The 14,236-nt window shown below is 39.2% G+C and overlaps 2 protein-coding genes and 1 long non-coding RNA gene across 5 annotated transcripts in view; 2 read left to right on the top strand and 1 right to left on the bottom strand.

Annotated features, from left to right (window-relative positions):
* Window positions 1–230: 230 nt before the first annotated feature.
* Window positions 231–14,236, top strand: part of LOC107834292 (uncharacterized) — a 20,596-nt gene continuing 6,590 nt past the window's right edge. The window contains exons 1-2 of the long non-coding RNA XR_001660077.1: window positions 231–242; window positions 5,840–5,842. This is a non-coding gene — a long non-coding RNA (uncharacterized LOC107834292). The remainder of the gene's footprint in view (window positions 243–5,839; window positions 5,843–14,236) is intronic.
* LOC103129769 (glucose-6-phosphate translocase-like) overlaps window positions 1,893–14,236 on the bottom strand; it is a 33,307-nt gene continuing 20,963 nt past the window's right edge. Inside the window, exons 3-12 of one of the 2 annotated variants that reach the window (XM_016665372.1) lie at window positions 12,883–12,983; window positions 10,096–10,485; window positions 8,827–9,059; window positions 4,624–4,870; window positions 3,847–3,999; window positions 3,681–3,766; window positions 3,490–3,603; window positions 3,346–3,411; window positions 3,069–3,207; window positions 1,893–2,983 (exon numbers count right to left, since the gene is read on the bottom strand). In XM_016665372.1, the coding sequence (XP_016520858.1) occupies window positions 2,817–2,983; window positions 3,069–3,207; window positions 3,346–3,411; window positions 3,490–3,603; window positions 3,681–3,766; window positions 3,847–3,999; window positions 4,624–4,870; window positions 8,827–9,059; window positions 10,096–10,243 (1,353 nt within the window). In that variant the 5' untranslated portion in view covers window positions 10,244–10,485; window positions 12,883–12,983 and the 3' untranslated portion in view covers window positions 1,893–2,816. Of the gene's footprint in view, window positions 2,984–3,068; window positions 3,208–3,345; window positions 3,412–3,489; window positions 3,604–3,680; window positions 3,767–3,846; window positions 4,000–4,623; window positions 4,871–8,826; window positions 9,060–10,095; window positions 10,486–11,413; window positions 11,502–12,882; window positions 12,984–14,236 lie in introns of those variants that run through there. The other variant, XM_007540957.2, reaches the window with a different exon arrangement.
* LOC107834290 (uncharacterized) lies at window positions 10,492–14,229 on the top strand. 2 transcript variants are annotated; one of them, XM_016665376.1, is made up of 5 exons: window positions 10,492–11,219; window positions 12,914–13,004; window positions 13,100–13,506; window positions 13,602–13,675; window positions 13,757–14,229. In XM_016665376.1, exons 2-5 carry the CDS (start codon window positions 12,916–12,918, stop codon window positions 13,856–13,858), a joined length of 672 nt encoding a protein of 223 aa, XP_016520862.1. In that variant the 5' UTR covers window positions 10,492–11,219; window positions 12,914–12,915; the 3' UTR covers window positions 13,859–14,229. The 2 variants fall into 2 exon arrangements, with proteins under 2 accessions (XP_016520862.1, XP_016520863.1); XM_016665377.1 differs by lacking the exon at window positions 10,492–11,219 and adding an exon at window positions 11,640–12,416.

Raw genomic sequence — 14,236 nt, 5'->3', positions numbered from 1 at the left:
TCAGCCGTAGCATTTAAGAGTTACTTATTATCAAAGAGAAAACATTTGAGTTCTCTGGTGAAATATGTGGAGCCCAAATTCTACACTTTTATTTTTGTGTGTTTTCTTTGTAACTAGGAACTTTTGATATAATTTCTTATTGTTTGGATGCATTTACTAAAGAACATTATCACTTATATCCGTAAGAAAACCATAGGTTGATGGTGAAATTGTCACATTGACTATAATTAAGGGTTGGAGTGGTGTTTTTGCAAGTTGTACACCAAGAAAATCACGTGAGGTCCATTTCAGGACCATGGACAGCTCCACAGTAGCTTGCAGCTTAAATAACTGCTTCTCCTTTTGATGAATTGTTGCTTTCCGTGGAACCACTAACTACATAAGGATTCAGCCTGAGTAAACAAATGATGTTTATCCTTTTCCATCTTCCACTTTAATATTCTGAGCGTATATAAATCTAAATCTGCATTTCCACACTCCATCTGTTCTCTATACTCTCTTATCCTTGCAAGTTCACAGGAAGGCTAGCGTCTTATTTTCTCATACTTAATGAAACCTGGAAGACACACATTGATTTTTCCAGATTATGTACAAAACCCTGGAAATAAAAGACAACAGTTTTATGTTTATGAGGAAAAATGAAAAACAAATCTTTAAAAATACAGATGAATAAAAGAAGACTTGACATTTTGACTTAAAAAAATATGTATTTATCTCAAGTTTATTGTACAATCACAGAAAGGCTGTAAGAGTCTATGTAAAACTTAAATTTTGAGATGAGTAGACCACCACACAGAGTGACACCTGTTCAGTAATAAAAAAACTGAAATGATGAAGTTTTCTGGGGTCAATTTAGTTTTTCTGAGCCAACATGCTTTGTTTCACAAAATAGGGATATTTAAGTATCATCCAACAAGAAAAACTAAATTAAATCAAACGTTTTCTATGTATCTGTTGAATATTGAAGTTGGTGTTGATGAAGTGAATGATGAGACAGACTGTTGAAAACACATTATGTAGTATAAACAGTTCCAATCAAAAGTTCAGAAATAAATCAACCATGGACATGAATGCTCTGTTCAGTTTGGGCTTTTAAGTACTTATTTAAAGTTTTTCCCTAAGGTAGACGATTATACAACTTAATGTATTTATTTTTTATTTTGCGTTTTGTCGATGCATTGACATTTATTACAGATTTTCTCTCTGAAAATTAAACAGCATTGATGTTTAGCAAGGTTCTCTTTAAACCAGTTCTGGTTGTGATTGCGTTTTTGACGCAGGATTTGGTGCAGCTCACTAAAACTGGTTGGCTTCATGACAAAACCCAGCCTTTATATATAATTCATACACTTTTCTCTTGAGGTAGGGGCTTTGGGAAAGCCGTTCAAGAACGTCACATTTTGCTTTGCTTTAATTATTCGAGCCCTAATTATTCCAAAAAAAGCTTTGATGAATCATTGTTCATGTTTCACATACCTGGTTCAAGGGGTTCAAAGTTCCCTCCGAAGGGGCCGGTGCCAGTTTCAGACACTTTGTTAGGCCAACATCCCCAAGAGACCCACTAATGACCTACTTTATTCACTCAGCAGTTTTGAAGGAGAGACATAAATATCTCTTTGTAAATGTTGTACGACACGAACCTCCCCAAACACTAGAGTTTTACATTCCTGGTAGAGCTGTGGGAAGAACTTGGAGGTTAAATAATTTTTATCCACTTTAGGGCTAACAGAAATTAACAATTATCTTAGTAATCGATTATTCTGATGAGTAATCAAATTTTAAAAAAGGCACCTTTTGTAGATTTTTCATTTAACCACTTAAGCCTTTGTTATACAACACTAGAAACACATTAAAAGATCCAAATAAATAATTCAGTTCCTTTTTTAAATAAGAAAATAAACATCTTATTGGCTAAAAAGGAATAACAGAATTCCTTTATTAAATCTAAACCTGGTGAAGCTAAATCTAAAAGCTGAAGAGTTTTGGCTAAGACATTTTTATATAATTATAAATAGTACAGTTTTGGCTTAATTACTGCTTTAATTATTTAGTTATTTGACCGATTACTTAGTTAATGATTATTTCAATAATCGATTGATCGTGACTAATGTGATGAATCCATTTATTGTTTCAGGCCTAATCCACTTATTGCATTGCATCCCTACTGCTGGCAGTAAAACAGACACACAGAATGACACTACCACCACCGTGCTTCACAGGTGGCTCAGTGTTCTTTAGGTTTAGGAAGCTACAAATTTCAGTCAAGCGAGAACGGGTCGGTTTTGGACCAGGCACCCTGGTCTTCCTGGTGTTCGTAAATCTCATTGCAGTTGAATATTATTCATTAATTTCACCAAATAAATCAGTGAAAGCCCCATATTAATATGACATTCATCTCCACAATGGATCTAAACATTCGACTGAAACTTTCAATGGTGCATAGCCACATTCTTTAGGTAATTAATGCCGTGAACAGCACAAATGATTCATCTTGAGAAAGAAAACAACACATCAGTACAGACAATCAAGCTAGAGTGGCTTCCTTTAGAAAGCATCATACGTCCGGAGATCTGTCCAGAAGCTTGTGAACAAAAGTGATCGACTCCATGCTGGTGCTAGTGAAGATTAAATCTGTCTAAGTGACCATTTCATTACAAATATAAAGTGATTAAATTGCAGCCCCCTTGAGTATCTACAGATTTATAATGGAAAGATCTTCAGATTAATTTGTGTTTGGCATTAGTTTGTACAATAAAGCTCCTATTAAATCACTGTGCTGTACTGTGTGAATAGTTCGACCCCTAAAAAAATATGCACTAGTCCAGTTTCTCTGCGATTCGTCCCATTTTGGTGCACATATTGCGCACAAGGAAGAACGCAATGGTGGTGATGCCCATTATGACTTCAGCTACCCAGAAGGCCGTGTCCCAGCTGTGCTGCTTGGCGACAGTGCTGAAGGGAAGCCCTGCCATGAAAGCCCCCACTGCGGCAAATACAAAGACACTCCAGTTACATGAAAGAGTTTCGTTACTATACGTCACTTCTGGTCACGTGACCCAGCAGCTTACCGTTTGCCATCAGTGCGACGACGGCGTGAGACGTTCCACAGAAATTGGAAGGAGCACTTTCGCTTGCTATCACTCCGTACAAGGCGATTGGTCCATACGAAGAAAACCCAAACATGGCACCCAGAAAGAGAATCCAAATCTGTCAGTGAAACCAACATGAAGAACTCATCAGTCCACTGATGTGCCAAGTAAGCCTGATGCAATTAATCACAAATTAAAATGAGAATTGCACAGTAAAGTTCATCATAAACACAAGGTAAAACATTTCATAATGTACCTCTTTCTCTGAGACTCCAAGCAGAACAGACACCGGATGGATGGCCTGGACCCACAAAGGAGCTTCCTGAACAAAAGGATTGTTTCAAGCTGACTTGTGTTGATTCTACATATTTTAAATTATGTCGTCACGCGTTCGACTTACCTTTGGTACTTCAGGTGTGATGGTCACTCTGAACAGATACATGGACACATACATGCCAGCCATCATGAGAATTAGCAGGCCATGACGGGGGTTGCCATGAGTGCTCAAGCCTTTCTGAGGAAACACAACGGGAAGACATTTCAACAAGAGTAGCACTGAAACCGCAAGCCCCGTTGCTTAGTGGTACTTACGCGGGCAACGGCTCTGTCCGAGATTAAACCTGCCGAGAGGCTGCCGACGAACCCCCCGACCTCCAGCGCACTCATGTAGGTGCTGCCTGTTGGCGACAGAGCCTCGGTCAGCACCAGTTAGCTTAAACCAACAATCAAAGATGAGGAGAGAAATGGGAATGCGCACCCATGAGAGCCGTTTGGCCTTTCTCCTGCATGAGGAATAGCTGCCCCCAGTCAGTGGCTGCCGTCTTCACCCCAAAAACAACCAGGTAGCCCAGAGAGAGGACCCACAGGAAGGGAGAGAGGAGAAATTCGCTGAGGGTGCTCTCGCTGTTGCCTGCAGAGCATATAACCAAGAGGTAAGCTCACTGTAAAACATCTTAGTTACGCCTTCTGGACGTCTATAATCTGTGGAACTGTATTATAAGAGTAACACAAGCTGTGTTTCCATTAACCAGAGAAATGCACAACTGAAATTACGAAAATACATTCACTTAATGGAAACGAGGCAATTTCAAAAAACACGTTTTTCAATAAAACGTTTTTGCGCCAGGATGAGGTGGTTTTTCAACCTTATCGAAATAGATGTATATCATAAAACTGCAATGGAAACAATTTTTTCGCATTACACGGCTACAGTCGAATGCTACTTCTGGCAAAAACCATGAGGAAGATGACAGGAAGTAGCAGGAGGATCATGGTTTGTTTTTTTCTTTTGGACAATAAGCCGCTGGCTCCACCAGAGCGTTGCTCAGGGGATGAGCACTGGAGCCAGTGGTGGATTATAAATATACCTCATTTAACTCTTTACATCCGTCGCTGCCATGATTTTTAATGACTCAACGAATGGAACAGCTTATTTGTGTGTGATGTTAATTTCTTATGTAAGGGAAACACCAGAATATCGACAAAAGATTTGAGCGCATTTGTAAAGGAAAAACAGCTTACGTGTTTTGCTTACCTCCTTTCACACCCTTCTTAGCTGCAGCTTCGATGCTGGGAAGGCCCACGTCCTTCGGCTCGTTCTTTACGAATACCAGACAAACCAATGAGAAGGCAGCACAGAACACGCCAGACATGGCCAGAATCGTCCTCCAGTCGTAATACTGCAGGAGCACCGTGACCATGAGCGGACCCAGACTCCCAGCCAGGTTCATGCTGCAGGACAGCACAGACCACCATGTTCCAAACTGGGATGGCTCATACCACTGGCGGGGAGGAGACACAGAGAGATGTTAAAATTTCTTCAGATCTGACCTAGAACATTTATTTTTGAAGCAAACGTTGAAGTTAGGCGAAAAAATACTGAAGTTTAATACATTATACCAGAAGTGGAGGAGGTTTGTCTGCAGAAATGCAGCGCTCCCGGTCATAAAACAAACAAAAAAAAAAAATAAAAAGAATGAAACCCTGGCTGGTTTTAGTGCCATCAGTCATGCTTGTGTATGTGCTGCTAGTTAATGGAGGAGAAATGACTCAGTACAACAAGAAAACTATTTATCTAGCGTCAGAGGAGACCATGCTAGCTAGCTTAAGTAATTAGGGCAGCTGTAGGGTGTGAGCAGCATGTACACAAGGGTGATTGGCAGCACTAAGACCTTCCTCCTGGCTCCGATTGGTTGTTTATGGCTGAGCGGTATATTTCTGCAGATGACAGTAGAAACACGGGAGAAGGCAGAGGAGCTCGATTTTTTTTCACAGATCATCTGCTTCTTACTACATGAGACATGTCATGATGTAGCGACATGATGTACCCATTTGTGTATTTCACAAATAGGTAAAAAACATATTTTTCTAAAAACGTTATATACTGCAGCTTTAAAGGGACAGAATTATGTATGTATTTTTGGAGCTTTGCATAAGAAATTCCCTGTAAAGGAGACAGTAAACATGAGGAAGCAGATGCTCGGTCTGCTTATTTGAGACCAAAATATTATTTTTTAAGCTGCATACATAATAGTTTCTATGGAGGAAAACTAACTAAACATCACCCTGAAACCACCAGCTTCACAGTGAGGCCTGGTGACAGCAGCACCAGGCTTTACTGTGGGATGTTTTCTTCAGTGGGGACAGGACAGCTGGCCAGAAATTTGTGGCGCTGAATACAGGACAATCCTGGAAGAAAATCTGTTAGAATCAGTAAAGATTAAAGACAGGGGTGGAGGTTCACCATTCAGCAGGTGAACAACCAGAGCCAGAGCTAAAATAGCTTAGATCAAACCCTATTCATGTATTAGAATGGCCTAGTTAAAGTCCAGATTCTAATCCAACTGAGAATATGTGTAAAATTGCTGTTCAAAGATGTTCTTTATTCTAACTGACTCAGCATGAGCTGCTTCTGAATGAAGAATTGGCAAAATATTTCAACCTCTAAAGCCGCTGTGAATATAGTGAAACGTGTCCCCATGAAGTATTGTCAAACATAATCTGCTGCTTAGATTAGATTTCCAACATAACCTGCCAAAAGTGTAAACCATGGAAAAGAACTGAACCTTTTTTCTGGTACTGAAAACACAGGATTGAGCCTGAAATCACCTCACTAAGTCACTAATCTCATTCCATACAACTGACCTTTGAACTGCGGGTTCAGGTGCCAGTTCCTGCAGGCTGCTACAGTGAAGCCATGTCCTTATGAATATGGACATTATCCTGGCACCGACTTGCTAAGAAAATCAGAGCAGCTGTTGCTAAAAGATGCTACCTGGCTAAAATCATCCTTCCTTGAACAGATTGGCTGTTTAAAAGTTTTTTTCTTTCATTTTGTTGCTCTAAGAGAAAAAGCAGGATGAAATAAGAGCCACATGCCCCCAGGCAGTAACTCGGTTAAAAGGCAGCTACGAAAGCCCCTTGCACAGCATACCCAGTAAAGCAGTAACCTGAGAAACTGCTGGGAATACGCCTAAGGTAGCCACAGACTTAGTTAACACCATGTTGATCCATAGCTTCGACTTCAGTTTAGCTGTCCTGCACAGTTAGAACTGCTAAATATATTTGCACACAAAACTGGGGGAAGGAGTCTTTTAGCAAATTTGCTCTTCTTTTCTGTAGATCTACTTAGAGTTATCTATAAATACACACTGTCCTGTAATCTGACCTCCCCACCACCACCACCATACGCTGAACACATGCCAACAAATTGTTTTTTTGTTTTTTTTGCTGCTTCAGTCATTCAAATCCACGAGTCATTTCTAACAATATGATCCATTTGTTTTCTTCAACAGACAAACACCTGGAAATGTCTAATTAATATTCAGACCTACCGAGAGTTAAAAATATGCATGGAAGAAATCCGACAGCTATTTATAGATGAGACCTTAGCAGATTATTAGGTAATCCTTTAATTTCTCAAACTGCTGCCGGCTTTCCTGCTTTCGTCCTGGACAATCAACACTTCATACAGGAGGCTGAGATCAGCTCAGACCAAACACTGCTGCCCCGCTTCTAAATGTCAGCACTGCTTCGTGCCTACAGGCCGCGGCCTCTCCAAATATAATCCACAATTAACATGTGGGTGTATGTACAGCTGAGACTTCAAACGTATTTTTCTCAGCAGGTGGCGTCTCCGGACAGACAACAGGCGTCATGAACAGCCTGCGAGCTCCAAAATATTGGACTTGTCAAGTTTCAAATTCAAATTCAAAAATACGTAATTGAGCCCAGAGGGAAATTAAATGTTGCTGTAACTCATAGTAGTTCAAAATCCTTCAAAGAGTGGTTGTAGATGATGATGGCTGCGGACAGGGAAGATCTCCTGTAGCGATCTGTTCTTCGGCGTCCCTTAAGAAGCCTCTGACTGAAGACACTCTGTTTTTCTAATTCAGTCTCATGAAGTAGACGGTGAGGGTTTTCAACAATTCTCTTCATTTCTTTGTTTACATTAATGTTCAATGTGAAGATGAATAGTTTTTTTTTTTTTTACAAAAAAGCTCCAAAAGAAACAGAAAGGAGACACCAGCAGTTTGAAGCTACTCAACCCGACAGGAAACTGGGAGCAGCTGATTAGTTCAATTACATTCAGGAAGACTTATAAATCCCAGAGGGAAATTAAACAAACCACCAATTAGAATCTCAAAACCTCACCGTTTCAGGAAAACCACTGTCTGCCGTGATTGGTGGTGCTAACTAACCTTAACATTCATGACAGTCTTTGCTGATGGGGGGGGAACTATATCGTAGTCAAGAGCAAGGAGGGGAGAGAAAGTTGTGAGCAGCATTTACACGGCCATGATTGACGGTGCCAAGACCCTCCTCCTGGCTTTGATTGGTTGTTTCTTGTTAGAACTGGAAGCACTGGGAGAAGGAAGAGGAGAACTAATTTTTTCACAGATTGTCTGTCTCATACCATACTGTCATAGTGACAGTTTCAACATGTATGTAAAAATATATTTTTATCAAAGTTACATACTGCAGCTTTAAGCTCATTTTCTATTGAGATGCTACACTTAAACATGATGTTTGTGTTCAAATTGGAGACACTTGATACAGAGGAGGTAACCAAGGGTGCTACGACTTATTTGGGTAGGAATAATATTTCCCCATAGGGCCAGGTTGTTTTTTTGATAGTTATTTTCCTTAATAAATTAAATCATCATTTAAAGCTGAATTTTGTATTTAATCTGCTTGTGTTTATCACTAAATTAGCTTAATGATCTGAAACATTTAAACATGATTTTAAAAAGAGAGAAAAAAACTTGGCACTTTATATCTCTAACCTTTACACATTTTTTTTATGTGACGTATCTAAATACTTGCTGTTGATGGTTGAGATAATGGTGGAATTTCAGTGCATTATATATACAGAAGAAAAGAATGGCGACACTGATCCGGGCTGATCAAGAAAAAAAAAAGGTCAAATTCCAGTCTCAAGTTGACAGATTACTGCATTTCTATTTCTACCCACTAGTGTTCATTGCAGAAACATTTGAAGAGATCCTTACAAATCAAAACATGTTCATATGAGTCAATGTTGTGCCAACAAAGCTACTCCCAAATCAGACCAAATCCTCTTGCTTCTTAAGCTGATTAATAGTTTTTTCCTCTGTCAGCGTACTTTTAGCATTTCCTTCATTTACATTGTCTAAATGTGAGGCAATAACGCCAACACAAGTCCAGCTAACGGCTCTCAGACCAGTGATTTATGATCCAACAGGCAGGATAATATTACCTTCCGAAGCACCTTCCCACATGGGGGCCACCCACAGCCCTGTCCCAGGCCGTTGATGAACCAGAGCAGGGAGAACATGGACACAGTTGAAGACCAAGAGAAGGCCACATTGATGCCTCCGACCAAGAAGAGGCCGATGGAGAAAAGCCAGCGGGCGCTGATCTGGTCCGACAGTACGCCACTGATGAACTTACTGATGGCGTAGGCCATGGTTTGACTGCTGGTGATCAGACCTGCAGAGGAAAAATGGAATGGTCCCCGCTGAAGCAACAAACTGGCTCTTCAAGGAACATATTTAATTAGCTATGTTGACTTCTTAACAGTTGAGGATGAAAAAATCTCTAGATTATTTCTAACAATTGAGACGTTTAGACCACCATCACCACTTTAGTCGTTCACTGGTTGACAAGAATTTAACTGAATGTCATGAAACTTTATGCAACCTTCATTCATAATTGTAGGAAAACCTGAAAGTGCAAAATTATAAGTGAGAATTACAATTAATTGTAATTAATCCATTCTGACTATTCAGTCATTCTTGCTGATCTTTATGATCATGGAGTGTTAAATTTAATGAGTATCTGTTGTACAAATAAAAATATAATTAAAAAGACAGCTACATTGTCTAGCCTACTCAACATTGATCTAAACAGTCCTTTGTTAGACTATTTGGATGATCAGATCAGAGAGCAACTTTACTAAAAATTAAAGAAGTGCCAATTCAATAATTATTTATTTATCCCAAAGGAAAATGAAATGTTGTCCTAACTCATGTCATCCAAGTATCTTCAAATAGTTGTTGTGCATGGTGATGCTGTGGGCAAGAAGGATCTTCAGTAGCAGTCAGTCTTGCAACAAATCTGAAGAGGCCTCTGTCTAAAGACTGTGAAACATTAAAATATTTTCAATAAAAAAATTAAAAAATAAGATTTTTCCTATTTATTTTGTGCACATAAAATAACACTTCCTACTATTTTTTCCTATAAACACATAAAGTAACGACGACGACTTCTTATTGTTTAGCAAAGCTCAGAGACTGCATAGTCAGACATATGCTTAGATGCATAAATGGGTATAATTTTTTTATTTTCTGTATAAGGCACTTTTTTAACTTTTGTATGTTAAGTTACTTAAAAAAAAAATAAAAGAACAATCAGAATCGGAAATGAAGAAAGTCTCATCAGTCCAATGTAAAGTGTAGCAGGAAACTGTAGCAATAGCCACATAAAAGTAGTAATAGTTGCCAGCTTAAAAGTAATCGGTCCTTACCCAAGTCGTCTTTGTCCAGTTCTATCTCCTCCATCACAGACGGCATAACAAAAGAGAATGTCTTCCTGTTAAAGAAATACAGTGAGTAGCCAGTGAACATGCACAGGAAGATGACCACACGGTAGTAACCGTAGCCTGCGGCCGCCATGACTACAGTCAACTGATCAAAATGTAACGTATTAGCAGCCTTTTTCTCGCCCTGTATTTGGGTCCTCTGGCCTTTAAATCATAGCCAGCAAAAGACAAAGTAGCAAGCTGTAGCATCCGCCAGGCGGTTGAGGTGGAGGGTTTTCCATAAGCAGAACTCCTTGCAGCCTTGAACCTCTGTTCGTCTGAGAGTGTTGCTTGTGTGCGAGAAGGAAGGACAGAGGAGGGAAACCTCACACCAGCCTGGAAATGAGAACATACCAAACATGACTAAAGCGAGAAGCAGCCACACTGAGCCGTGGTTCAGTGCACCAGACAGAAGTATATCCACAGCTGTGATTAAATTAAGAATATTTAAACATGTTTGCTAAAACATGAAATGTTGAGAGTAATAAAACATGTAGAGTGTAAATTATTATAAAAAAAAATATCCATGTTTATTGTTATGGTATGATAAAACAGTCCCTTTTATGTGTACAGTATTGAAAAGATTTGTTTTTAATGTGTCTGTGTGAAGATATTAAGAAAGGTGTATAAATTAGTTTGTTTCCAAATGTATTGGACTGAGTGGAGCAAAAAGTTAGAACCGGGCTTTTAAAATTTTGAGTTGTGAAATTGAACCTTGGTGAAGTAGTCGTTTTGTATTTGTGAAAGTCTGAAATTATCTACAATTACAAAACTCCTATAGGAATTTTTTCTGCAACTCCAACTTCTCGGCTACACGGCTACACGTCTGCACCAAAAACACCTTCCCGGTTTCTGAATAAAAAAGAAGCTGAAGCTGACAATTGGGAAGGTCAGGTAAAATATCGGAACTGTTCCTTTAAGTTACAGAGGTTATCACAGTAAGCCTGGAGATATCACAGCGTATTAATGGACATTAACTTTAAAACTTGTCTTCAAAGGACCAGCGTTAGTAAAAGAAACGCTTAAACCTTCAAGAGCCTCAAAAGGCGAAAATGTGGAATTTCCAACCGGTGAATATTTAGTGGGCTACTGCGCTCGTGAGGGAAACAACTACATCGGTTTGTTTTAGCAGCTCTCTGCATCTCTAGGCCTCAATATTTAGCACACAAAACCCGACCCGGCTCGGCAGACATAGACGCCCGCTTGTTATCAGAGAGCAGCTGCCCTCTGTAAGATGCCGACAGACACACCGCTCTGGCCTTACCTTCATCCACGTCTCTGGTTCGTCCCATACACGTTACAAGGACGAAGCGCGCTCACGAATCAGCAGCTCAGCTAGTGCGTCCACGAGCGTAGGCACGTAGCAAACACACCAATGCACGAGCACGAATGCCCCATTGCTGAGATACGTCAGCGCGTCCGCCATATTGAATGTGGCTTTGGAGTTTTCTTTTTTTATATCTTATGTGCTTCGTTATACTCATGTTTATTATTTTTATTTTAGCTCTTACTGTAGTAAACAATGACCTCCTCACATTCATTTACTGTAGTTAAACAATACATCCTTACAGAATATAGCAAAAAATAGTCGTATTATTTAGGTTCAATATAAAACTAAAGTCCCTGAGTGCTATTCGGACAAAAACGGTATATTGACAAAGAAACACTTTTTTTTTTTTTTAATCAAGTTGCTTCTTTCCAAATGTGAGTGGAGAGATGTTGTATTTCTATTATCTTAATGTGAGCGCGCACACACGTGGGAAACCTTAGAAACACTAGTCCTCTCACTTAAAACATAAAAACATAAAATGCTAACTGAACTGCGTTATGTGAGTAACGAAACTTTTATTAATTATTCAGGATTTGCAACATCTTCATTACTCCAGCGCCATCATGTGGCGGATTTCACCACATCAAATAATAATAATAATAAACGATTCACCACATCAAATAATAATAATAATAAACGATCCCTTCACTCTGCCTCCTCAAAAATAATTTCTGTCGCGTTTGTGTACATGTGACTGTCGAATCTTGCGTAAAATCTGACTTCGACGTGACTCGTCTGAGAACTTAACGCAACAGGTTTCTCTGTTCAGTCGACGTTCCAGACAGAAGGAATAACGCCTTTGGAGAAGTTGGACAAGATTAGATTTAGCAATCTGCCCTTGTTAAAACCGTTGAATACTTTTAGAGTAGTGATTATTACCATTTTTATTTTCACAAGAAGAGATTTTCTCTGCAGCTTCTTACTAGATTGAAACAAAGTAAGTATAATGTGAGCTATGTGGACTTCTTGCAGGGTGTAATTCAGGTTTAGAACACGATGTGTGCAGAAAAAGCTGTATATTTAAAATATGAAATGGAGAAAAAAACGTTAGTAAAAGTTAGTACAAAAAGGCTTTTCTGTTATCACAGTAAATGTTTCATTCAACTAAATGCTTTTAGGTTTTTTTGTACGATGATGAATAATATAAACATTGTAAGAAATTGCAGATTTGTTTTAATTTAGAACAGAATATACATGCTTTAACCTAATGAATATGAAAGTGATATTTTTGTCTGTTTTAACTGTTTCTTTTTTTTGTAAATTTATATTAAAAGGTGTGCTAGGTTTCTGTGCAAGTTTTCTGATCAGTTTTTGTTTTACAGTTTCTTGGTGAAACTCCTTTTGACTAACTTGTGGCCTATTGTATAGAATAGAAGCGTGCTGTGCGTCAGCAAATCACTCACCGTCTCTTTGTGTATCCCTTTCCATTTACAGTCATGTTGAGAAGAAGCGCTCGACTACAATCTTCGGGTTACTACAACTCGGAGGGAGTGCCGACCATCTCCTACAAGGAGTATTCTTATAGGTAAGCTGGACGAGCAATATGTCCACCTTTATGCATATTTTTAACTCAATAATCCCAATGTAACTATTTTCACTTGTTTTATTTGACCCATGCAGAGTCTTCAGGAAGAAAAGGAGTTCTAGATGTTCCAACTTCAGCACATACTCTATACCAGACCACATCCCTTGCATGAACATGGGCTGGGACATGGAGAACGACTCCGACGCAGAAACCATCCCATACGTAGACATAGACAGGGACTCAGATGCAGAAACCATCCCATACGTAGACATGGACATGGACTCAGATGCAGAAACCATCCCATACGTAGAATCGGCCAGAGAGTCATACGCAGAACCAGTCCCACGCACAGGCTTCACCATGAACACTGAAGCAGGGATGATAAGAGAAGAAAATGTCCACTTGGAAAACAGAAGGAGGACCGCCACACGTAGACGGTCCCCCAGAAATAAGCACAGGGAGAACATTTTCTTGTTCGTCGTCACATGCCTCCTAATTTTTGGTACTTCCTCATTAAACAAAAATTGTAGATTCTGTGTTTTGAAGTAAACGTCATTGACCTGGCTGTCTTCTGCTTTGTCTCTGCTCATTCATCAGCTCTGGCTTACCCGATTTATGCTATGGAGTTCACACCTGAAGAGTCTCCTGCTTCCTCTATTGCAGCAGACATGGTATGTTGTCAACATTACATCTTTTTATTCTCACTATACAAACATAAGTCAAATCATGTCTAAGTCTCCTCTCATTCACAGGCCTCCAGTGGATACTGCAAAGGGATAATAATGGATCCACTTGAGTTCATAAAGGCTCTGATAGGCTTAACCACAGCAGAAGACTACTGTGTCCCTCCATAAAATCACTGAACTCACACCTCAGTTTTCTCTGGAGTTTATGATTTCTCACTAACTGTGTGTCTGTGTTTTAAGGCCCAACCAAAACCAGATCCACTGGTTTTGGTTGGGCCTTAAGAGTTATGGATAGGTAAGTATGGAGGTAAGTACGTCTACACGAGTTCAATCAAGCTGAAAACATTCATTCAAACTTGTTGTGTGGAATCTGTAGTTTAACAAAAAAATACCAGCAGAATCATTAGATTTTCACTGCAAAATTAATTTTGGAGGGCATAAAAGCGTAAATCTTTACAATCTTAAATATTCATTAATAGTTCAATTGGAATAAGTTAGCATCTTAATTTTAGTAAATAAATTTTTAGTGTTAATTTGAGAAAGAAA

This window comes from Poecilia formosa, unplaced genomic scaffold (genome assembly GCF_000485575.1).
Source record: "Poecilia formosa unplaced genomic scaffold, Poecilia_formosa-5.1.2 Scaffold576, whole genome shotgun sequence".
Classification (NCBI taxonomy): Eukaryota; Metazoa; Chordata; class Actinopteri; order Cyprinodontiformes; family Poeciliidae; genus Poecilia; species Poecilia formosa.
The sequence above is the reverse complement of the archived record's forward strand: the minus strand, read 5'-3'. Positions and strand labels throughout refer to the sequence as shown.

Excerpts from the sequence above, each read along its gene's own strand:
- LOC107834290 (XM_016665376.1), top strand. The coding sequence starts at position 12,916 with ATGTTGAGAAGAAGCGCTCGACTACAATCTTCGGGTTACTACAACTCG. Across the intron at positions 13,005-13,099 it reads TACAAGGAGTATTCTTATAG|AGTCTTCAGGAAGAAAAGGA; the intron begins GTAAGCTGGACG and ends TGACCCATGCAG. Across the intron at positions 13,507-13,601 it reads CACATGCCTCCTAATTTTTG|CTCTGGCTTACCCGATTTAT; the intron begins GTACTTCCTCAT and ends CTCATTCATCAG.